This window comes from Callorhinus ursinus, unplaced genomic scaffold (genome assembly GCF_003265705.2).
Source record: "Callorhinus ursinus isolate GAN/ISIS: 27379988/994484 unplaced genomic scaffold, GSC_fseal_2.0 scaffold125, whole genome shotgun sequence".
In the NCBI taxonomy this organism is placed as follows: Eukaryota; Metazoa; Chordata; class Mammalia; order Carnivora; family Otariidae; genus Callorhinus; species Callorhinus ursinus.
The window spans coordinates 425421-446474 of NW_027397187.1; the positions used below are offsets into that span (position 1 = coordinate 425421).

The 21054-nt window shown below is 60.9% G+C and overlaps 3 protein-coding genes across 5 annotated transcripts in view; 2 read left to right on the forward strand and 1 right to left on the reverse strand.

Annotated features, from left to right (window-relative positions):
* ENTPD8 (ectonucleoside triphosphate diphosphohydrolase 8) overlaps positions 1-4883 on the forward strand; it is a 5491-nt gene extending 608 nt beyond the window's left edge. Inside the window, exons 2-10 of the mRNA XM_025864852.2 lie at positions 1178-1402; positions 1483-1600; positions 2228-2378; positions 2521-2680; positions 2776-3006; positions 3096-3359; positions 3599-3709; positions 3966-4100; positions 4202-4883. Coding sequence (XP_025720637.1) covers positions 1277-1402; positions 1483-1600; positions 2228-2378; positions 2521-2680; positions 2776-3006; positions 3096-3359; positions 3599-3709; positions 3966-4100; positions 4202-4393 — 1488 coding nt within the window. The 5' untranslated portion in view covers positions 1178-1276 and the 3' untranslated portion in view covers positions 4394-4883. The remainder of the gene's footprint in view (positions 1-1177; positions 1403-1482; positions 1601-2227; positions 2379-2520; positions 2681-2775; positions 3007-3095; positions 3360-3598; positions 3710-3965; positions 4101-4201) is intronic.
* A 1-nt stretch (position 4884) lies between these two features.
* NOXA1 (NADPH oxidase activator 1) lies at positions 4885-15175 on the reverse strand. 3 transcript variants are annotated; one of them, XM_025864849.2, is made up of 14 exons: positions 14772-15171; positions 12472-12554; positions 11553-11661; positions 9831-9962; positions 9477-9584; positions 8445-8504; positions 8128-8171; positions 7441-7555; positions 6245-6284; positions 5959-6017; positions 5607-5761; positions 5388-5502; positions 5170-5284; positions 4885-5082 (listed from the first exon to the last, which is right to left on the reverse strand). In XM_025864849.2, the coding sequence occupies exons 1-14, from the start codon at positions 14946-14948 to the stop codon at positions 4994-4996; spliced, it is 1401 nt and encodes a 466-aa protein (XP_025720634.1). In that variant the 5' UTR covers positions 14949-15171; the 3' UTR covers positions 4885-4993. The 3 variants fall into 3 exon arrangements, with proteins under 3 accessions (XP_025720634.1, XP_073746142.1, XP_073746143.1); XM_073890041.1 differs by lacking the exon at positions 5959-6017 and having other exon boundaries at positions 5607-5689; positions 6255-6284; positions 14772-15175; XM_073890042.1 differs by lacking the exons at positions 5959-6017; positions 6245-6284 and having other exon boundaries at positions 5607-5689; positions 14772-15175.
* A 197-nt stretch (positions 15176-15372) lies between these two features.
* The window catches only part of EXD3 (exonuclease 3'-5' domain containing 3), a 76984-nt gene continuing 71302 nt past the window's right edge, over positions 15373-21054 (forward strand). Inside the window, 2 exon segments of the mRNA XM_073890031.1 lie at positions 15373-15502; positions 19465-19661. The gene's annotated coding sequence lies outside the window, so the exon portion shown is untranslated.

The window sequence follows — 21054 nt, forward strand, 5'->3', positions numbered from 1 at the left end:
GGGGGCTGTCCTGGTCTGGGGGTGCTGACCAGTTCTGAAGGGGGTGTTCTGACCATGGGAGAGTCTGCCCATCCTTTTGCCCACCTACTGGGGGCCCAGGCTGGGGGGTCTCAGAATGCTATATTGCTTAGGGGTGGGGTTATGAGGTGGGGTTCCAGTGTCCCTGGGCCCTGCCTGTGACCTGGGTGCTGGTTGGGGGCCCAGGCTGGGTCCCCTGTGGGCCTGGACTGACTGGCTCAAACAGGTCAGCAATCCTCTGGGTACAGCCTGTCCCATGCCCCCCGTGGGATAGTTGTGTCATCACTCAGTGGGAAATTGCCTGCATTTGTTGCATTTTTGTGAGGTTCACGGTGCGATACAAAATCACAGGAATCGTAGTCTCCTTTGGGCGGTGGCGCCAGCCGGGCCGAGACTCCTGGCGGTGCTCTGCGCATGGCCTGGTGCGGGGCTGTTTGGGGCCTGGAGCAGGCCCTGCAGGGACTGAGGCCACTGAGCTGGGCACCTGGGCCCTGTGCCGATTGCATTCCTGGCTCAGCCTCGGCCAGATGCCCAGGGGCTGTCTGGAGCCAACAAAAAGTTTCAAAATCAGATCAGAGAAACCAGAGGTTGGGTTTTCAAATAGAAACCAACGTCTTTGTTAAGAACTCCCTGACCTCAAGGTCCTTTCATCAAGAAAACGTGCTTCTCGGGGCCCTGCTGACCTCACTCATTAGCGTACACGTGAGGCTGCCTGGCAGGAACTAGATAGCCAGCTGGTCACCTGTCCCCACCTGGCTCGGGCCTGACCTCAGGGCTCCCAGAGAGGAAACACGGCCCTGGGAGGGGCCTGGGGTGCGGGAGGCAGGCTGGCAGCAGAGGTAGGGTCCTGGGTCCCCCGACCTCAGCCTGGAGCTGACCTGCAGGGCCGGGGCTCCTTTTCCTGGGAGGGTGGGGGAAGCAGGGCTGCCTGGATAGCATGGTGGGGCACAGCTGGTCCCCGACGCGGCATGAGGGTGGGGCTCTTCTGGACCCCGTTGCTGTCAGCACTGTGTGTCTCAGGCTAGCCCTGTTGCAACGAGCCCTCCTGGGCCCTGGGGCCCCCCCCTCCGATGCCCACGACACCCTGGGCAGGCCTGGCTCCCCATGGCAGGGTCTGTGGCCCTGCCCACTGACCCAGCCGGGGTGTGCTGAGCCCCAGCGAGGACGGGGTGACTCTCCAGGGCGGCAGTGTCTGCAGCAAAGGGAGTCTGGGTGCCCACCGCTGCCCCCCTGCAGCCGCCAGCCCTGCCCTGCCCTCATGGGGCTGACCTGGAAGAAGCGGGTCCTCACGGCCCTGCTAGGGGCCGCAGCGGCCTCAGGCCTCACCATGCTCGTTCTCCTCCTGGTGGAGGCCACCAGTGTCCTCCTGCCTGCAGACACCAAGGTAGGCCCCTAGACCCGCGCGGTTGGGCCAGGCCGATGGTGTGCGGGCCCCCGGCCTCCTGACGCTGCTGTCACTCTCAGTTTGGGATTGTGTTTGACGCCGGGTCCTCCCACACATCCCTCTTCGTGTACCGGTGGCCGGCAGGCAAGGAGAACAGCACAGGTGTGGTCAGCCAGGCCCTGGCCTGCCGGGTGAAAGGTCAGTACGCCAACGGTGGGCGGGCGTGGCTGCCGCGGTCGGCTGTCGGGCTGGGATTCCCGGCTGGGTGGAGGTTAGGGAGGTGGCGCAGCGGGGGCGAGGTGGGATTTCCTTCAGCAAATCAGCAAATGATCCGAAAGGAAAAGTGGCTCAGAGAGGTTGAATGAATGACGCACGGTGGCACAGCCAACCAGGGCGGTTGGACCAGGGCCCAGGTTCGTCTGCAGAGACTGGCACAGCCCCGCCCGGCCCTGCCTGCCTCTTCCATCTTCCGGAGGCTCCCGGCCTTCCCGGGCTTGCGGTCCCATCGGTCCAACCGCTTCCTCCAGTGTCACGTGGCCCTTCTTCCTCCTGCCTCTCGACCCCTCCCCCCTCCTCTCTTCTCCCTTAAAGGAAATGGGCCATGGAACGTAGGGCCCGCCCGGGGAATCCAGGATGATCTCATCTTAAGATCCTTACCTTAATTACATCTGCAGAGAACCTTTTTCCAAATAAGATCCCACTCAAAGATCCCAGTGGTGAGGACGTGGACATATCTCCTGGGGCGACTCTATCCAAGCCACCGCAGGCCCTCCCAGCCCTGCCGGCCTTCAGGCCTGCAGCCTTGTCCTGGGTGCTGTGTTTCAGGGCCTGGAATCTCCTCCTATGCCTCCAATCCTGCACAGGCTGGTGAGAGCCTGCAGGGCTGCCTGGAGGAGGCGCTGGCCCTGATCCCGGAGGCACGGCATCAGGAAACCCCCATGTTCCTGGGGGCCACGGCCGGCATGAGGCTGCTCAGGTGAGGTGGGCTGGCTTGGGCCCTGAGGCATGTCTGCGAGGAGCAGCCCTGAGAACCGCGGCATGGACGCCTTGGGCAGGTGGGCAGGGTGGGGTGGCTGTGGGTTTCCTACCAGCTTTGGCTGCTGGTCCTTTCTGCCCAGCCAGAAGAACAGCTCTCAGGCAGGAGACATCTTTGCGGCAGTCAGCCGGGTCCTGGGCCAGGCTCCCCTGGACTTTTGGGGTGCTGAGCTCCTGGCTGGGCAGGATGAAGGTGCCTTGGGTTGGATTACCATCAACTATGTCCTGGGCATGCTGATCAAGGTGCCACGGGCAGCCCCAGGGTGGGGGTTGGATGACCAGGGGCTGTGGGTCCATGTGGCTGGTTCCAGGACTCAGTGCTGCCTGTCTGTCCTCAGTACTCCTTCTCTGGAGAATGGATCCGGCCTCTGGAGGGGACCCTGGTGGGTGCCCTGGACATGGGTGGAGCCTCCACCCAGATCACCTTTGTGCCTGGAGGCCCCATACTGGACAAGAGCACTCAGGCCACCTTCCGCCTCTACGGCTCTGAGCACAGGGTCTACACCCACAGCTACCTCTGTTTCGGGCGTGACCAGATGCTGACCAGACTCCTGGCTCGGCTGGTGGAGGTTGGCTTGCCCGCAGAGGAGGCCGAGGTGCAATGGGATGGCCTGTGGCCCTGTGCTGGACTCAAGGCCACCTCCCTGTCCTCTTGCAGAGCAGCCCCGGCCCCCTGGTCCGCCATCCATGCTACCACAGCGGCTACTGGACCACGCTGTCCCCGGCCACCCTGTATGAGTCACCCTGTGTCCACACCACACCCCCTCCAGACCTGGCCTGGAATCTCACGGTAGAAGGAACAGGGAACCCTGGGGCCTGCGTCTCTGCCATCCGGGGCCTCTTCAACTTCTCCAGCTGTGAGGGCCGAAGACACTGTGCCTTCGATGGGGTCTACCAGCCCCCCGTGCGGGGCCGGTTCTATGTGAGCACTCTACACTGCCCTCCCCGGGGGCCCAGCCTCCTTCTGGAGCCCCAAGGGCCCGATGCCAGGTGGGCCCAGGATGAGCCCTGGACACGTGGTGTCTTGGGGACTCTGGGTCCCCGTGTGTGTGTGTGTTGGGGGGAGGCCTTTGCCTGGTCCGTGCTGGAGCTACTCTGACCCGGGCCCACCTGGGCATCGCCCCAGTGCAGGCACGCCCATCTTACTTCCCCCTCCCCCAGGCCTTCTCCAACTTCTACTACACCTTCTACTTCCTGAACCTCACCTCCAAGCAGCCGCTAGCCACCGTCAACGCCACTGTCTGGGAGTTCTGCCAGAGACCCTGGAAGCAGGTGCGTGGATCCTGGGGCCACCTTTCCCCACCAGAGCTTCCCCAGCTCTCTGGGCTGCAGCAAGCAGGCACTTGGGGGGCCCGCATCCTGGGCCGTGTGGCCAGCAGGGCTGGGGGGCTGCCCAGGGAAGGGAAGACAGCCCCTTGGCCATCCCGCTCCAGGCAGGAGACCCAGGGCCGCATCCGTGGGTGGGAGCAGCCTCCGGGGGGGCCAGGAGAGGGGGCGTCACCTGGCTCCTCACCTCCCGGGCCCCCAGGTGGAGGCGAGCTCACCAGGGCAGGACCGCTGGCTGCAGGACTACTGTGCCTCAGGCCTGTATATACTCACACTGCTGCGCGAGGGCTACGGGTTCAGGGAGGAGACCTGGCCCGACATCGAGTTCCACAAGCAGGTGACCACCTCCCAGGGCCTGGCCATCTGGCCTGGGGCAATGGGGGGTCAGTGGCCCCGCGGCAGCTGCCCATAGCCCTGACCAGGCCACGTGTCCCACAGGCCGGTGGCACTGACATTGGCTGGACGCTGGGCTACATGCTGAACCTGACCGGCGTGATCCCGGCCGAGGTGCCTGCCCGGTGGCGGGCGCAGAGCTACGGCATCTGGGCGGCTGGGGTCGTCTTTGCGGGGCTGACTCTCCTGGCTACTCTTGGGGCTGTGGCAGTCCACCTCCTGCGGCCCCGGGGCTAAGCTGGGCTGCCCCAGGCTGGACGGCTGTGCCGGCCAGAGCCTTCCTGAGCTCCTGAGCCCTGTCGGGGCTCCCTGTCCTGAGGGCTCCGGCCCCGTGGGCAGATGGCCCCACTCGGCCCCCGGGGTGGCTCTCCTCACCCCAGGCCCTCCGGGTCCCCTTCTCCACCACGCTTCCCAGGGGGGCGGGTGACTCACTCCCTGCACCACTCCAGGGCTGTGTGACCGAGGTGCTGTGGGACGTGGGGCCCGGTCCAGCCTGGAAGTGGGAGTGACTGCCCAAGCAAGAGGGGCTGTGGCTCCCTGGGAGACGCTGGCAGTGGGGCCCTGGGGGTCTCTAGGAGAAGGCTGGGCAGAGGCCCAGCTGGTCCCCGGGCGTCGGGATCCAGGATCCGGACTCCGGGCTTCCCCTGGAGTGGCAGCCCCACCCCCACCCTCGAAGCCTCCGCCAGGCCCTCCAAGTGTACAAGCCCAGAATACAGACCACACCTTCGTGGGGGGAAGACTGCTTTATTAACACCCTCCTTGCCACGGGACGTCTTAGGGCTGATTTCTTCACTGGGTTTGGGCTGGGCGGGGCACCGGGTGGGGGTCTCAGGCTCCTCACACATACTGTCCAGCTGGGACCACAAAGCACTTAGGGAAAATGCCGATGCGGCCATCACAGTGACCCTCCAGCCATGCCTGGTCCACTGCATGCAAGGGGAGTCAGGGTTCCTCAGAGCACACCAAGCAAGGTCTGCTCACAGAAGCCCCTTGTGCCCCAGAGGCCCACTGACCTTCACACAGGACGTCCACGACATCCCCCTGCTGCAAGGCCAGGTCCTCAGGCCCCCGGGCAGAGTAGCTGTGCTGGGCCACCACCTGGCAGAGGGCAGGTCGGCCACCTGCTCCCTATGGCGGGAAGGGGGGCTACAGGGCTGCAGGGCTGGAGAAGGGCCCCAGGGTCCCCCGTGCCCCACACTGAGACCCACACCCATGCAATCCTGAGGCTTACCCGGCACTGGAGCTGCAGGACCCCCGGGCTGGCTGCCGCGTCCCGCCAGGCCCTCTGCAGTGCCTCCTCCCCGGGGAGGGGGACCCAGCGCCCCTTGTTGCTGGGGTCTCGGTAACTGCAAAGAGACTCCTCAGAGTGGTGTCGAGGGGGCAGGGGGTGCTTCTGGCGGGGCACTGCCCTCTGCCCTCTGCAGTCCTGCCCCACCTCCCACCCACTCACCTGAGCTGCCCACACTGGGCCTGGCGAGGCAGTGCTTGGCTCAGCAGGCTCCGCAGGCTGGAGAGGCCAGCTCCTCTCGGGACCTTCAGGGCCAGGGTGAAGGCACACTGCACTGTGACGGTCACCGAGGACGCAGGGTCCCCCACAGCCACTCCCTGGGTCAGGGCAGAAAGGCAGTGGTCAGTCATGAAGCCCCACATCTGTATGCCCAGGGCCCGGCTGGGGTGGCCTTCGAGCAAAGAGGGCGGGAGGGGCTGGGGCTCCAGGCTTGGAAGTCTCTATCAGCTGGGGCCCCCAGGAGGGCCCCAAATCCCTGAAGAGTGGGGGTGACATGCAGGCCAGTGCCTCTTACCCCAGCACCCAAGGGATCCTCCAAAGGGCTGGGGTCCGGCCCCCCTGCCACGAGCGGCCCTGTGGAGGGTGACAGAACAGAGCAGAGACTCAGGTGGCCACCAGCCCCAAACTGGGACATTTTGGGGTAGAGTAGCCGTTGGCACCACATGCCCGCTGGGAGGCCCAAGGTAGCCAGCCGCCTCCCTCGGGGGCAAAGAGGCCGCTCCCAGCACCCCCAGACGCCTGCCCAGGACTCCCACCACCGAGAGCCTCTGCCCACCACCTGTAGCTCAGTATGTCCTTACCTGGAGGAACCTGTTTGCCAACTTGCTCCACACGGGGCCTCTGCAGGAAAAGCCACAGGCTGGGAGCAAGGGCCAGGGAGGGGGGCCCTGAGGATGGGGCAGCTTTCCCTGGCCTGGGGCTTGTTGCAGCAGACCCAGCGGTGAGGTTTATGGCCAGGGAGCCAGCTGATCAGCAGGAAGCCATAAATACAACCCGTGTGGGGTGTATTCAGGGCATGAACCAGGTCCCTATGGGCCTGGAGACCATACTCAGCCTGCCTTACATCGGTGGGGAAGAATCTGTCATGCCCCCGACTGCCACCACCAAGCACTATGAGACGGGAGCTCCAGCTGGGGGTCCCCGGTGACCCTGGAGGCTGAGGACCCAGGCCAGGGGCCAGCTGGACTTCACCCCATGTAGGAGGTGTGAGAGGGGCAGCGGAACCTCCCAGAGGGGCCCCGGGATCCAGACGATCCTGACTCAGATTCTGGCTTCAAGGGGCAGGGGCGGGGGTGGTGGTTGGGAAGTTTGGCTATAAATGAAGTGTTTGGACCGTATCAGATTTTCTAGCTGGTTAAAGCCCTTCAGAAGTTGTTTGCTATTATGTCAGGAGGGTCAAGGACCTAAACCCTCAATGTACGAACCTAGTAAAGGCATCCTTAACCTGTGGGGATTTAATAAAGCTCAGTCATGACAGAGAACAATTGCTTTTCAGGGCACAGGTTTGTTTACCTTGAGTTAATGGAACATCTATGAAAGGGGAGGGACTGTGTTTTCTTATCGAGTCCTTGGATAAACTGCATGTTAAGTTCAACCACCTTCTCTGTGCATGGGCGACCCCTCTCCGGGCGCTGGTCCTGGGTGGTGGCCAGCCACACCCTCCTGGGGGCCTCTGCCTGGGAGAAGCCTGTATCCAGGAAGGCAGGCTAGGTGGCTGAATGGTACAGAAGCCCAGGCTGCAGTCCAGGGGCGTGGGGAGGACCACTGGACTCCTGTCTGTGCACCAGTGAGCATCAGCAAGCTCCCCAACCCTGGCGTCCAGCCACTGTGGCTGGCTCCAGCTCTGTCTCTGCCCTGACAGAGGAAGCCACCTGCCCTGCCCTGAGACCCTCACAGTGCCTGGCTGTGGCTGCTGGTCCCCATGCTCAGCCTGGTGGGGGGTATCCTCCCAGCACTGTGGCCCCTGTCCCCCCAACCCCAGCCCGGGCTCACTCACCCGCTCATCATAGATGACCTGCGCCACCTGTCCAGAGCCAACCTCTGTCTCTGCCTCAAGGGGCATCCTGGGACCACAGGGGGTGGCAGTGCTGCAGGGGCCTGAGTCTCCAGCCCTGGGGGGCGGGGGGGAGCCCTCATTCCCAGGACTTGCCCAACTTGTTCCCCTCCCAACACAGCCTGAGAGAACACCAAGTGTGGAGAAGAGGGGCAGCGCAGAGCAGGCCCTGGGCGGGGAACTGCTCTATGTCCCTACAACCTGTGCAACCTTGAGCAGCATCCCCTCTCTCGAGTTGGGACAGCCCCACCAGTGAGGGTCCAGTCTGGCAATGCCAGAGGAGTAATCACGTCAGCCCACAACCCAGCCAGCACCCTCCTTGGGCACCTTGGCTCCGAGCCTCGGTGCTACTTGGGAGTCATGGTGACCTGAAGTCTCAACTCCCCTCTGGTGCCCACTGAGGCTTGGATGCTGCTTCTATGAGAATGGGGTACAGGGCTCTTCCTCACGAGCAGGATGGGCTCAGGACAGTGTAAGCCCTGGGCATCCGGACAAAGGGGGCACGGGCAGGGCTGAGAGAGGCTAGACACCTCTTCCCTGGCCTCAGGGGCTGCGATGCAGGCCTCACACCAAGGCCTCTGCCCCAAGAGGAGAAACCAGCATGCAGAGGGGAGACCCACTCCTTCCTACCGTGGGGCAGCTCCAGGTCTGCCTTCACCATCGGCATCCCGAACCTATGGGTACAGAATGACATCTTCTGTCAGGAGGCAGATCCCTGTGGGTGAGTGTCAGGGCAGGGAGGCCCAGCATTGTCCCCGCCCCCTGCTACCCCAGGCAAGACTCTCACACAGAATAGGCCTGCCACTCCCAAGTTCAGATCAGAGCAAGGTTGGGGAGCCCCGAGGGAGGGTTCAGAGCACTTTCCTCCCTTCACAGTAAAAAGGTCTGAAATGCTCAGGCCTGCAAAATCACAGAAGTCTGGGCTGGCTGGAAGGCTACCCACACACCTGGGGCTGCTGAGGCTGGGTGCCCTCGTGCTGGTCTTCGGGGATGGCAGAGGCTACCACCTGGTGAGGGACAGCAGGAGACAGCAGAGTCAGGGATCCTGTGATGTCCGCTCCCAGCCCCTGCTGCCCACCCCGCACGCCTGAGTGTCCCATCTGCCATGTGGGGGCTGCCCACGCCTGACCCAAGGCTGCAAAAGCGCCATGGTGGGGGCTAGAAGGTAGGAAAAATATGTCTGATAAAGGAAAACATCTGTGTTGACAGTTCTAAATTATTTTTAATACAACTTTTGAAATATTTTTATTTCTTAGAAGTCTTATACTGTGATAAACAAACTCTAAATTCAGTTTAATGCAGCTCAGAGCCGCCTGGCCCCTGCCAGCAGACGTTTGCAAAGATGAGGTGTTTGGGGCATGTGACCTCACCAGCCCTGTACCTGGTCACACACAGCGTGCCGGCCCTCAGTGACCTTGGTGGGTGCTGGGGTTAAGCCAAGGGCCACCAGCTTGAAACCCAAGCAAATTTTCCTTTGTGCACAGAGGAGTTACTTCTCTGCACTCCACCCCCGCTCCCCAATGTTCTGGGACTTTGGTGATGCTGCAGGGCCCAGGCCAGCCTACCCCGGGGCCTCCTTGGGATCTCCCTCTCTGGGGCAGAGATGCAGGGAGATAAGGAGAGAGAAAAATACAGGGAGGTGCTGAGGCCAGAAGAGCATGGCTGAGGTAGAGGCGGGCGGGGACAGCACTGCCTTGGGGATCCCTGCCAAAAAGTCATGAGACCCCTCCTCCTCAGCCAGCTTCTGGTGGGTTCTGCCTCCTGGTTCCAAGAGCCCAGAATCTGTGAACTCCACTTGGAGACACTGCCCCTGACCCAGGAAGCTCAGGCACTCTGCAGTTTGGGGGTGGCCTCGTGCCCACTCTCCACCCACCTACCAAAGCCTTTCTAACGACAGGGGCCCCTGTGAGCTCAGCACCTGCGGCTGCTGAAGGCCCCCGAGCCCGGGGGCCGCAGGAAGTGAGCCGCTGCCCCCTTACCTTGGCCTTGCCTAGGAAATCCACTGGTTCCAGATGCTCCAGGTGCCGCCTGTGGGGCCGGAACACCTCACCCCTGGGGACCTGCCGAGGCTGCAGGTGGGCCTGTTTCTGGAGGGGGTCCGGCCAATGCAGACCTGAGCATCTAACCAGGGCTGTGGCCTCAGGGACCCTCCGCCCACTTCTCACAGGCCCTGGGAAGTCCTTTCCCAGCCCGACACCAGGGCACACCGGCCACCTCCCTCTAGAAATTTCTTCATCTCACAGAGTTGGTCTTGGGGGGCCTGGACTGTGGGCTGTGGGCCCAACAGCACCCGGGGGTGGGGCCGGCCTGCTCTCCACCTGCCCACCCCTCACCTGCAGTTGGTCCAGGGCGGCGTGCAGGTCGCCGGCCCCTTCCGGCCCCTTCGACAGGGCCTCCTCTAGGCTGCGGGTGGCCTCAGCCCAGAGTCCTAGCCGGCACTGTGCTGCCCCCACGTTGAAGAGCACCTGGGAGCGAGGTGAGAGATGACAGCCTCCTACCTCACTTATCTCCCCTCCTCTGGCCTCACCCCTGGTCCCATCCCCAGAGCAGCCCTTCAGGCCTCAACCTCCCCCTTTGCTCCCCACGCCTCCCCTGCCTCTGATCCGGATTCCACCCCAGGCCCGCACCAGGTCCCTCTCCTGGCCCCGCCCCCAGCCCCGCCCCTGGCACCACCTCCGGTACCTTCCTGGACCACTCTCCTGGCCCCGCCTCTAGTCCCGCCCCCGGCCCGTCTCCGGCCCCGCCTCCAACCCTTCTCCTGGTCCCACCGCCAGTCCCCTCTCCTGGCCCCACCTCCAGTCCCTTCTCTTACCCCCCTCCTGGCCCCGCCCCTGGCGCCTCTCCTGGCCCCGCCCCCAGCCCCGACCCCGAACACGTCGCGCCTCAGGCACAGCCCCCGAGGGCTCTTCTGGGTGCCCAGCCTGAAGCGGAGCCTGCCTGGCTCAGTGGCTCTGCCGGGCAGGCCTCACTCTCCAGACCCCGCAGCTGCACCGGTTCATCGCTCTGGCGCTTCTCTGCTCCGAACATCAGGGGCAGATTTCCGAGCTCTGGGAGCATCCTCTCCGCCCGCCTCACCCCCATTCTGCATCTGGCCTGACCCCTTTTGCAGCCCCTTCGACTGTGTGCTGCCCTGCTCAGTGCCCTGCTCTGGGGTGCTGTCCAAGGAACCCCTTCCTCTGTCCTGTGCCCTTCCTCACGCCCAACCCCGTGTGAAAAGACGTTTGGACAGACAGGTTGGGTCGGGTTAAGGCTGTCGCCAGAGGGACGTGCTGAGGGCAGAAGCGAAGTTGCCCGGTGCTCCTGGGAGCCGACACTGCCCGCTGACCCCTCGGCTGCTGCAAAGGCAGCAACTGCTTGCCCAGCTTGGCCCTATGTCAAGAGAAACCAACCCGTTCTTCCCGCGGCCCTCCGTCCCCATGGCCTGCCAGGTGACCCCACACTCCCAGAGCCAGCTGGCCACCCTCTGGAGATGCTGTCACACGGCTGGGTAGGGGTCACTGCCAGGCCAACGCCCCATGCCCTGCCCTGCACTGTTGGGTGCCCTGGGCCAGGGGACCCAGGCGGGCCGTGGAGCCCACCCGGTGGGACTTTCCCCTGATTTGTTGACTGCAACACAGGCTGCTTGGAGAAGGCTCCAGGCGGCATGTTTCCGGGAGTGCTGGGGGTGTCCTCTCGATTCCCCTCCCTTGGTGTCAGCCACAAGGAGAGGCTGGGGGGGGGGGCTCACAGCCAAGCTGTATTCCTTCTGACCCCACCTGCCTCTCTCTGCTGACTCTGACCCTCCCCTGCCCTTCTCCTGGTGGCCTTCCACCTCTTCTGCCCCTAAGCTTCCTTGGGGTGAAAGTGTGGCCAGGAGGGGTAGCAGGGCGTCTCAGGCGTGAGGGAGCAGATCAGTCAACATGACCCCACCTGTGGCAGTAACAAGACAGTGGGTCCCAGAGGACGGGGCCTGAAGGGGCTCCCGGGCCATCCACCCACAGACAGCACCTCCAGGGCCCCCAGCTGGCCCCACCTCTTGGAGGCCAGCTCCCCGTACAAGTCTGGTGCAAGCTCACCTCCCAGGCCTTCAGCTTGAACCGCAGGCCCAGCTGCGTATAGTCAATGGTGGCGTTATCCCTTAGCTGTGCCAGGGCCAGCCAGAAGTCGGACAGGGCCTCCTGGAACCTGTGGGCAGTGGGGGATTAGGGGGGTGTTCTCAGTGGCTTTAGGGAAAGGCTCCAAGCCCTGCCCCAGCCTCCCCTGCCCCCATCTCCAGGGACTCCTGCTAGGGAGCAGTGGTGGCCACCCAGGTCCTAGCACATGGTAGGCACTCAAGTCCCAACCAATGGGTCAAGGGATTGACATACAGACGTGGCTGTGGGAGGTAGAGGGGGTACCATGCCTGGGGTGTGAGGTGATGTCAGCTCTGATCCAGCTCTGCCTTCTGGAAATCTCACTCCCCTGACTGGGGCCCCTGTCTGCACCCCAGGCCCTCTTCCACCCCTGGCTGTGTAGAGTGCCCTGAGCATTTCCCTCCTGCTTCTCAGGACCCCCATCGCCTGTGGGCCTCCCTCTGCAGAGACCTGCTGGAAGCTCCTCAGCCTCCACTGGAATCCCCATCTCCCCCAGGCAGGCTTCTGGACCCATGTGAGGAGGAGGTTGCCCCCAGAGTCTGCCTGCTTGGCATGGGGCCATCTGCTGGGCTTGTCCTGGGGGCTAGGTGGGGCAGGGGGAAGATGAGCTTGTCCTGCAGAATGTTTCCTTCTCTGGGAAGGACCACAGTGCAAAGAGCCCAGGTGAGCATTGAGGACCCCAACCACTTCTGTGTCCCGCTCCAGCATGAGCACAGTATCCTCTCCAGGCCTCCCTGGGGCTGTAGAGGAGGGGTTGGCAAGAGGAGGTGACCCATAGGGAGAGAGGGGGAGCGGGGAGCATAAGAATGGACTTTGCAGAGAAAAAGCTGTCAGAGAAGAAACAAGGCATCCCTGTGCTCACCTCTCCAGCTGGAAGTTGGCCACTCCTCGCTGGAAGAAGCCAACAGCCATGCAGGTGTCCTTGGTCACTGCTTGGTCAAATGCCTGGGGACAAAAATGCCCATGGATCGCCAAGGTCTGCAATTCTATCACCCCTGTGTCACAGACACAGTCCAGGCAGATGACCAGTGGCAGGGGGCCAAGGAATTCCATTGGACCCCAGCACAGCCACCGGCAGATAGAAGTTTCCCGCACCAGTCCAGGGGCCTCCAGAGCTCACGCCTGGGTACCTGCATCACCATTCAGTTTTCCTTGGTGCCACGACCAGAATCAGCCTGAGCTCCCGAAGTGCAAAGAGCACAGCGAGGTGTTGTCATAAACCAATCTGTCTGCCATGAGGACAGGGGAAACAACAGAAGGGAACACTCCAGCACGTTAATAATAGTTACCTCTGGGGCATGGAGTTATACGAGATTTTTGTCTTTTTAAAATCCTATTTCTGATAGTTCATACAAAATGACACTTCTTATCTATTAGAATCAGAAAGACGGGCGCCTGGGTGGCTCAGTCAGTTAAGCATCTGCCTTGAGCTCAGGTCATGATCCCGGCGTCCTGGGACCGAGTCCCGCATCGGGCTCCCTGCTCAGCGGGGAGTCTGCTTCTCCCTCTCCCTCTGTCTCATCCCCCCTGCTCGTGCTCTCTCTCTCTCTCTCAAATAAATAAATAAAATCTTTAAAAAAGTATTAGAAAGAACAAGAACACAAAAGTCTTAGTATGTGTGTAAGGTACAGCTCTTCCCTAAACTTCATTCAGACGAGGTCGACTATTCCTAATGAGGACAGTAACCATCAGTTAAACATGGGTAATAGGAGGGGCATCATGGTCTTACAAATCTGGCCAAATTGGGGGGCTTATTGCAGAACTGGGATCGACCTAAGGTTGAAGGTACACACGGAGGCATTGATGTGGGGGCCCTCAGTGCCAGAGAAATCCATTCGTCTGCTACCCGGCCACACAGAGCAGCCAAGTCAAGGTCACGTAGGGTTCCTATCAACAGACTGCTTTCCTACCTACGCCCCTCCTCACCCTGCCCTGCTCCTCAGAGACAGTTTCAATAATTGTAGCCATTCCATCTGCTTTAAAAAATCTCCATATTTCCAACTAATGTGCCCATGCCATTATTACTTAATTTTATTGACTTTGGACAGTCCCCCCTCTTCTCTTAGGGTAAAGAATTTAATACCATATTCTTCTGCTCACCACCTCTGTCCCTTCTCTAGTTAAATCACAGTTTATGAATAAGTGATAAATGGATTGGCCTTATATCTACTATTGACTGAGCTACCTAGTGTCTGGTGATTATATTCCCTTTCTTGGATAACACTTTAAAACTGAAATTGTTACTAAGAATTGTAGATTCATATGCAGATGCAAGAAATGACAGAGGAGATCCCTTGTACCCTTTGCCCACTCTCCCCCCCAAGTCCCGTGGTTTTACAAGTTTTACAAGATAACGACATTGATGCTCTCCTACATCTAATTCTCTTTTCACTTGTGTCATTTTCCAGGTAGCTGCCACTGATTGCCTCAAAAACTGCCGGATCCTGGTTCTTTCTGTTGGAGAGATTTGGGGACCGGAGAAATGAGTAGGGTGCTGCTGGATTTTGTATGCACCTGGGGAACATGCATCACTTTAAAGGACACAAAGTGTTTAAAGGGCAGAGAGTGGTCCTGTCAGCAGAGGGGCTGAGTGCGCTATAGCCGGTGTGCAGTCTTGAGCTCTTGGTTCTGTTTTGGGGAAAAGATGAGTACTTAGATCTGGGGTCTGGTGCCAACAAGACAGACCTCATCTCCTTCCCATCGCCACAGCTGGTTGGTGAAGTCCCCTCTCTGAACTCTACGCCTTGGGGGGCAGGCAAGCCCCTTGCAAGCAGGACCCAGCGCCCAGCCTATTTCTAGGTATTAGCACGATGAGCACTTGAGCCAGCAGCACCCCAGTCCTTCCCTGTGACCACAGAGTCTGGCACATGGTCATCACCTCGAGGAGAGGGCGAGGGAGGCCGCCCCCCCATCATGCGCGCTGAGTTCAGGGTGGCGTCCCCCGACCACACAGCTCCCACCTGCCTTCGGTGTTCACTGAGGCAGAACACTGGGGGGACATCTCCAGATGACCCTCAGGAAGAAGGACGGGGACCCCGGCTCACCCCTGCAGCTGGGTCTTTATCGCACGGTAAGATGCCCCAGGCTCAGAGAACAGCCTTCCCAAGGGGTGGGGTCTCTGCGACCAACCCTGGGCGCCGGGCTGTCGGGCCCCTGGCTCACCCGCAGCGCGGCCTCCGGGTCCCCGGCCAGCAGGTGCACGCAGCCCACGTTGAAGCACATCCTGGCGGGCGGCTCGGGGTCGCCCGAGAAGAGGCGGAGGGCGCAGCCCCAGTCCCCGCGCGCCACAGCCTGCACGCCCCGGTGCCAGTCGCGCACCAGGTCTCCCCGAGAGGGCATGGCGGCGTGCACACCCGCCAGACTGCGGCGCGAGTCTGGCTTCCGGGCCGGAGCGCGGCGGGCGAGGCCGGCGGCGGCGGGGGTCCCGTGAGGGATCCGGCGGGACGACTGGGGGCGAGGGCCGCGGAGCAGGAGCTTCAGCGTCCGGAGGCCGGCGTGGGGATGGGGGGCCCCCCTTAGAGGCCGGCACCGGGGTCCAGGCCGAAGGGGCGCTTGGCCCTCGGAGCGCGCGGAGTCCGCGAGCCGCAGGTGCGCCACGCCCCCTGCTGCCCACGGCGCCCCCTGGCGGCCGGGCGGCCCCGCCCCTCCCCGAGTCGGCCCCCGCTCCGTCCACACGGCCCCGCCCCCCACGGGGGCCGCCCCTCCACATCCGGCCCCGCCCCTCCCCGCGCTTCTGCCGCGCCCATCCCGACTTCCGCCGGGAGCTCCCGGAGCTCGCGTTTCCCGGCTCGCATCGCCCCGGGCCGTGTGGCTCTCGGTGCTGCGGGGAAAGCCGTCCGGGCCCGCCGCTGCGGCGGCCGGGCCAGGGTTCCGGGCGGGCCCCGCTGGCCCAGGTGAGCGACCGCCGGGGCGCGGGCCGAGGTGGGGCGGGCTTGGGGCCCCCCCCGGGGACACCAGGGGGTAGGGCGGAGCCGGGCAGGGCAGTGGCGAGCTGGCGGCCTGGCCGGCCCCGAGGGCCCCCGCCGGCGCCCCGGCCCCGCCAGCCCGGCTCTGCTGGGACCGCGGAGCGCGTCCTGGGGTCCGCACCCAGCGGCCGGCGGGCCCGCGCTCCACCTCCGCGGGGCTAGCAGAGGCCCAGCGGTGGGGGGGGGGGGTCCCGGGCCCCACCCGCGGGACGTGGGGAGGTGCTGGTGACACTCGTGGGGACCGTCCGTCTCGTGCCTGTCGGCCGTCCCGCTGTGGGCCGCCGGTGGGGGCTCGGCGCGCGGGACTAACCCGGCCCCCGGCCCCCGGCCCGCCCCTGGGGCAAGCAGGCCCCGCCCTGTGCCCTGCACACCTCGGCGACCCCGAGGACCTCCTCCGCCGAGAAAGCAGAAGCCCCTGGAGCCCCGGGTGGCGTCTGCCCACCCCCCCCCCGGTGCCCGGAGCCCCTCCGGGAAGTGCGGAGTCGCTGCGGGGGCCCCTGCCCCCTCAGCCCTCGTCCCTGCTGACACCCCGTGTGTGTCTTACCTGCTGTCACGCCCTTAGCACTCGGGCCAGTCAAGGTTCTCCGGAGAAACAGCGCCAACGGGTGCACAGAGAGGGGGAGACTGGTTGTGAGCAGTCGTGGGGGCGGGCAAATCCGGAATCTGCGGGGTGGTCCGACGGGACGAGCCCCGGGGAGGAGCTCCCGCGGCCGCTTGCGTCTGGGGGCACATTCCCCTGCCCTTGGACTGGCAGGCCTTCCACGCCCCCTCACCACCCACACCTCCAGTCCCCTTCCCGTGTTAGGAAGGGTCATCCGCTTCAGACGAGCCTACTGCTGCCAGTGTCGATGTCATAAAAAGTACGTCCCCGGCGCCTGGGTGGCTCAGTTGGTCAAGCCTCCAACTCTTGGTTTCCGCTCAGGTGGTGATCAGGGTCGCGGGATGGAGCCCCACCTTGGGGTCCGTGCTGGGCAGGAGTCCCCCTTCCTCTCCCTCTGCCCCTCTGTTCCTCCCTTCCCCCCATAAATAAATAAATAATACTTTCCCAGCAACCTGTGACTATTTGACCAACTATGTGGGCACCATAAAATGAACCATCACAGCACGCAGCCCCGGAAATGCTCCTGCAGACAGGCTCTGCTCCTCTATTTACAGAGAGAACACCCAGGGGAGGCTTGTTCCTCGACGGCTCTCAGAGCCCGAGCTCAGCTGTGACTCGCGACTTGGCTTGCCTTCCATGTCGGCCATCCTCCTTCCCCGGTTGGGCCTGTGGGCCCTGGGACCTGGGAGCCACCCTGCTCACTTAGGGCCTCTGTCTCCTCCCTGTGTGACCTGGGCCAGCTCTCTGACCCTGCAGGCTTCCTTACCTGAGGAACAGGAGTGCTGAGTCCTGGCCTGGTGGACCTGGGAGGACCCACGCCTGTGGCACGCCTGGGAGGGCACCGGCAGCTTCCTCAGTAAATGTCCGTGAGCCTCTGCCCCTGAGGACCTGCTTCCTCACCGGTGGGGTCTGGGTTTCCTGGTCTACTGGCCTGGAGGTGGGTGGGTAGCCACGGCGGGACCCTGTCCTTCCTGAATCCGCCATGCGGACAGCCCTCCCACTCCCCGTCCTGCCTGCAGCGTTTGCTCGGAGTCATTCCTGCAGCTCTGCTCTGCCCTTCACAGCCCCTGGGGCCACCGCCTCAGTGCCTCTCCCACCAGCCCACCTAGGTCCCACCTCGGGCTCCTCAGTGTCGACAGCTGCAGCCCCCCACACCCTACCCATCCTTGAAGCTCAAACCTTCGACCTGACACCCCTCACCACTCACACCTCCAGTCCCGTTCCCTTCACCTGGGCTGGAGGAGCCCGGCCGAGGTGCCCAGTCTTTCCATCCTGAACACAAGCCTCAGGTGGGTCCACTCCCTCACTCCTCCTCTGTCCTCAGCCCCACTCTGCCCTGTCCTGCCTCCCAGTCCAGGACCTGGCTACCTGCTTCCAGATCAAATGGAAGCAGCTGGAAGGGACCCCCCCCAGCGTCTGCACCCACAGATCTGCCTCCTCCCTGAGACCGCCCCTGCTCCCACAGACGGGACCTTGCCTGTCCCCTCTCCCACCCCATCCTCATTTCCCCTCGCTAGGGTCAGCCCATCAACATACTGTGATTCTTCCCATCTTAACCCCTCCCCAAGGTCACATCCCCCATTTCTTTACTCCCCTTTGCAGCAAAACTCCCTCAAAGAATTCTCAGTGTGTCCAGTACTTTTGCTGTGTACTTTTTAGAAATTGAGATGTAATTCATGTAGCGGCGAATTCACTTTTAAAGTGTGCCGATCACTGTTTTTGTCCTCTTCACAGTATTATACAGCCAACCCCGATAACTCTAGGGTGCTTATGGCCGTTGCTGCCGTGCCCCATCACCCCGTCCCAGCCCCTGCCAACCACTGATCCCCGTCTCTACAGATTTGCCTCTTCTGGACGTTGCATATAAATGGAACCACACAGCCTGTGCACTTTGTGTCTGGCTTCTCTCACTCAGCGTCATTTTTTTGAGGTACATTCATGTTGTAGCCTATATCAGAGTTTTGCTCCTTTTTGAGACTAACATTCCGTTGTCTGGATGGACCCTGTTTTGTTCATCCATTCCTCCACTCATGGGCACTTGGGCAGTTCCCACTTTCTGGCTATCACGAAAAATGCTTCCGTGAACATTTGTTACAAGTTCTGTGTGGACGTGTTTTCGGTTCTCTTGCATACACACCTAGGAGTGGAGTCGCTGGCTCATGGGGTCACTCCATTGAACTTTGTTCCAGGTGGCTGTCCTGTTTCACATTTCCGTCATGCTTCTCCTGAACCGGCTCTAGGCGGCCTTCCAGCCATCACTTTACCCAAAGGCTTGTCGGGGTCACCAGCAACCTCCTCCTGAGCCATGGGGGCCCTGGGCATGGCCTGTCCTCCCCACTTAGCGCCTGACCTCCAGGTCATGGCCTCCCCCGGGTCCCCTCTGCCTGCCCTGGGCTCCTGTTGTTTATTACCACTGGGGCGTCTGCAGCATCTGCTCTCGTACCAACTTTTTTATTTCCATAATAAAAAGATGAAAGCAGCCCCGTCCCGGTCACTGTATACTCTGTGTGCTGCAGCTCTCTTATTCATAACCCTAAACTAGACACCCCCAGACGTCCTGCAGTATCGGAATGGGTAAGCAGGCTGCGCCCGCCCGTGCAAGACACTCCGCGGAACAAGGGATGCAGCAGCTTGTGGGCCTCATGGAGCATGCCGAGCGAGAAAAGGTCGCACACTTTGATCCATCTATCTGAAAATTATATAAATGGAGAGCAGATTAGCGGTTGTTTGGGGCCACTAACAGATTATGCTCAAAAGGACAACACCGAAGGGTCCTGTGGGGCAGACTGTCCGGTGTCTTGACTGAATCCGTGTCAGGCCCCGGTTGTGATGTTGACTACGGTAACGTCTGGAGGACTGGATGCAGCATATATGGCGTAGCTGTTTTCTCTTAGAAGTGCATGTGTATCTCCAATTATCTCAAATGTTTAAAACAATTTTTAAAGAAGGTTTCAATTACAGGTTTTTCTTTCTTTCTTTCTTTCTTTATTTATTCATGAAAGACAGAGAGAGAGAGAGAGAGGCAGAGGGAGAAGCAGGCTCCCAAGGAGCAGGGAGCCTGATGCGGGACTCGATCCCAGGACTCTGGGATCATGACCTGAGCCGAAGGCAGACGCTTAACCATCTGAGCCACCCAGGCGCCCTCAATTACAGGTTTTTCTGTTGTACAGATATCCTGAAGGTTGAAATGATTAATGAGCCTAAGATTCGTCCAGCTCTGAAATTCAACTGCTTAAATGTTAACGTAGAAGACTTCCTTCTGTCTGAGCTAAAATCTATTCCCAAGCAGGTGTTGAGGCATCTGGAGTGGCCGATCTAAAGCCGGCCTTCGCAGACGGGTGACCTGCTGTCCTGAGGGAGGCCTCCCAGGCTCCTGCCGCGGTCACCTCCTCCACGTCGGTATTCCGGGGAGGCCCGCGAAGACGGTGTGGATCACACCGTTCCTACATCGGTGGAAGAGTCCAGAAAAGGGAACCATTTCCGAAGGTAAGAACATGCCTCAGATAGCGGTCAGCGTAGTGCTGGAACTTATTTTTAAAGGGATGCAATAATCGTGGTTAGTTCTGGAGCACAGGTGTCAAAGAAATGGGCAGGAATTGGGTTTAGCCCAATACAAAAAGTTGGGTTTTTTCCCCCTTTCTAAACAACGGGAACTTTCCAAGAAAAAATAAAATAAAAATAAGATTTTTCTCTCAGGAAATAAAAATAGCCTTGGTGTGATCAAAATGCTTGGTGTTGGAGACCAGCTTCCTGAGACCTGGCCCCAACCGGGGCTGCGTCTAATTCAGGGTCACGGAGCCCCTCCGTGGAGGGTTCACTGAGGAGGCGCCCACCGTCAGCCATGTCTCTGAAACCCACCACTTCAGCCTTTCATAGGCTCCTGACCGTTGACATGGGCACTGAGGACCTCACCTTCTGCCACCCCAGGAAATCTTGAAGAGGAAAACCAGAAGGACATGGAAGGCAGCCATGCAGACAGGAAGCGGCTCAGGATTCATCTCCTTTAAGGTTCAGAGTTGAGACTGTAAAACTGGGAAAATTTTAGCGCACTCCTGCAGGACTTCATGGTGGTCAAGGGCTTCATCCTCCGGGCAAATGGGAGTCCTGATCCATGGGCACTGGAGCGGCACCACCCAGTCGGCCTTCGCAGACCTAAGCCAGCCCCTCTTACTTGGCCTTGCAGTTTCAAACGGAGGAACGTGTTGCCACTGCTCTCTGAGCTCATTTCTACATGCGGTCCCTTCCGAGCAGGTGTCTGTCTGGGCCAGGATTGGAAATTCAGATACAGGACAGTCCCACAGCTGTCTGGCCCTGCACCGTGGCCGCTCCGAGCGCTCTCTGCAGCGTGTGCTGCTGTCTGCAGGGGAAAGTGGGAAGGGGGGCCAAGCTTAGTACCTTAGAGCAGACCCACAGCATCATGTTACGTCCGATGAATCCAATGAAACAGCCAGTGCAAAAGGGAAGAGTGTACGTTGCTGAAATGAATGAATGAGCAAGTGGGTGACACCTTGAAACATGCAGGGGTGAGTCCTGGATGCTAAGGGGATTCTGGAGAGAAATAACAGGTCATTTACTCTATTGCCAGACCAGCACAACAGCTCTGGAGGTCAGAAGGAAGCAGAATATCTACAAGGAGCACACAAATCCAAGGAAGCCCAGATTTAGCCAAAAAGGAAGGAAATCGTGCCCAAGAAAGTAAAAAACAAATGGAAGAAACCGAAAGGAGGAAGAGGAAGTTAATAAAGAGAAAAGCTTAATGAATTAGGTAATTAAATCAGGAAGTATAAAATTAGTAAGACCAAAAACTAGTTCTTAAAAAGATCAGTGAAATAAACTTCTGACAAGACTAAGGAAAAACGAGAGAGAAGTAAACAACGTT

Bases quoted from the DNA above. Each gene is read 5' to 3' on its own strand.
- NOXA1 (XM_025864849.2), bottom strand. From the start codon at position 14,948: ATGCCCTCTCGGGGAGACCTGGTGCGCGACTGGCACCGGGGCGTGCAG. The intron at 8,505-9,476 runs GTAAGGGGGCAG...GTCCCTCACCAG, and splicing joins ATTTCCTAGGCAAGGCCAAG to GTGGTAGCCTCTGCCATCCC. The intron at 8,172-8,444 runs GTGTGTGGGTAG...CTGTACCCATAG, and splicing joins CCCAGCCTCAGCAGCCCCAG to GTTCGGGATGCCGATGGTGA.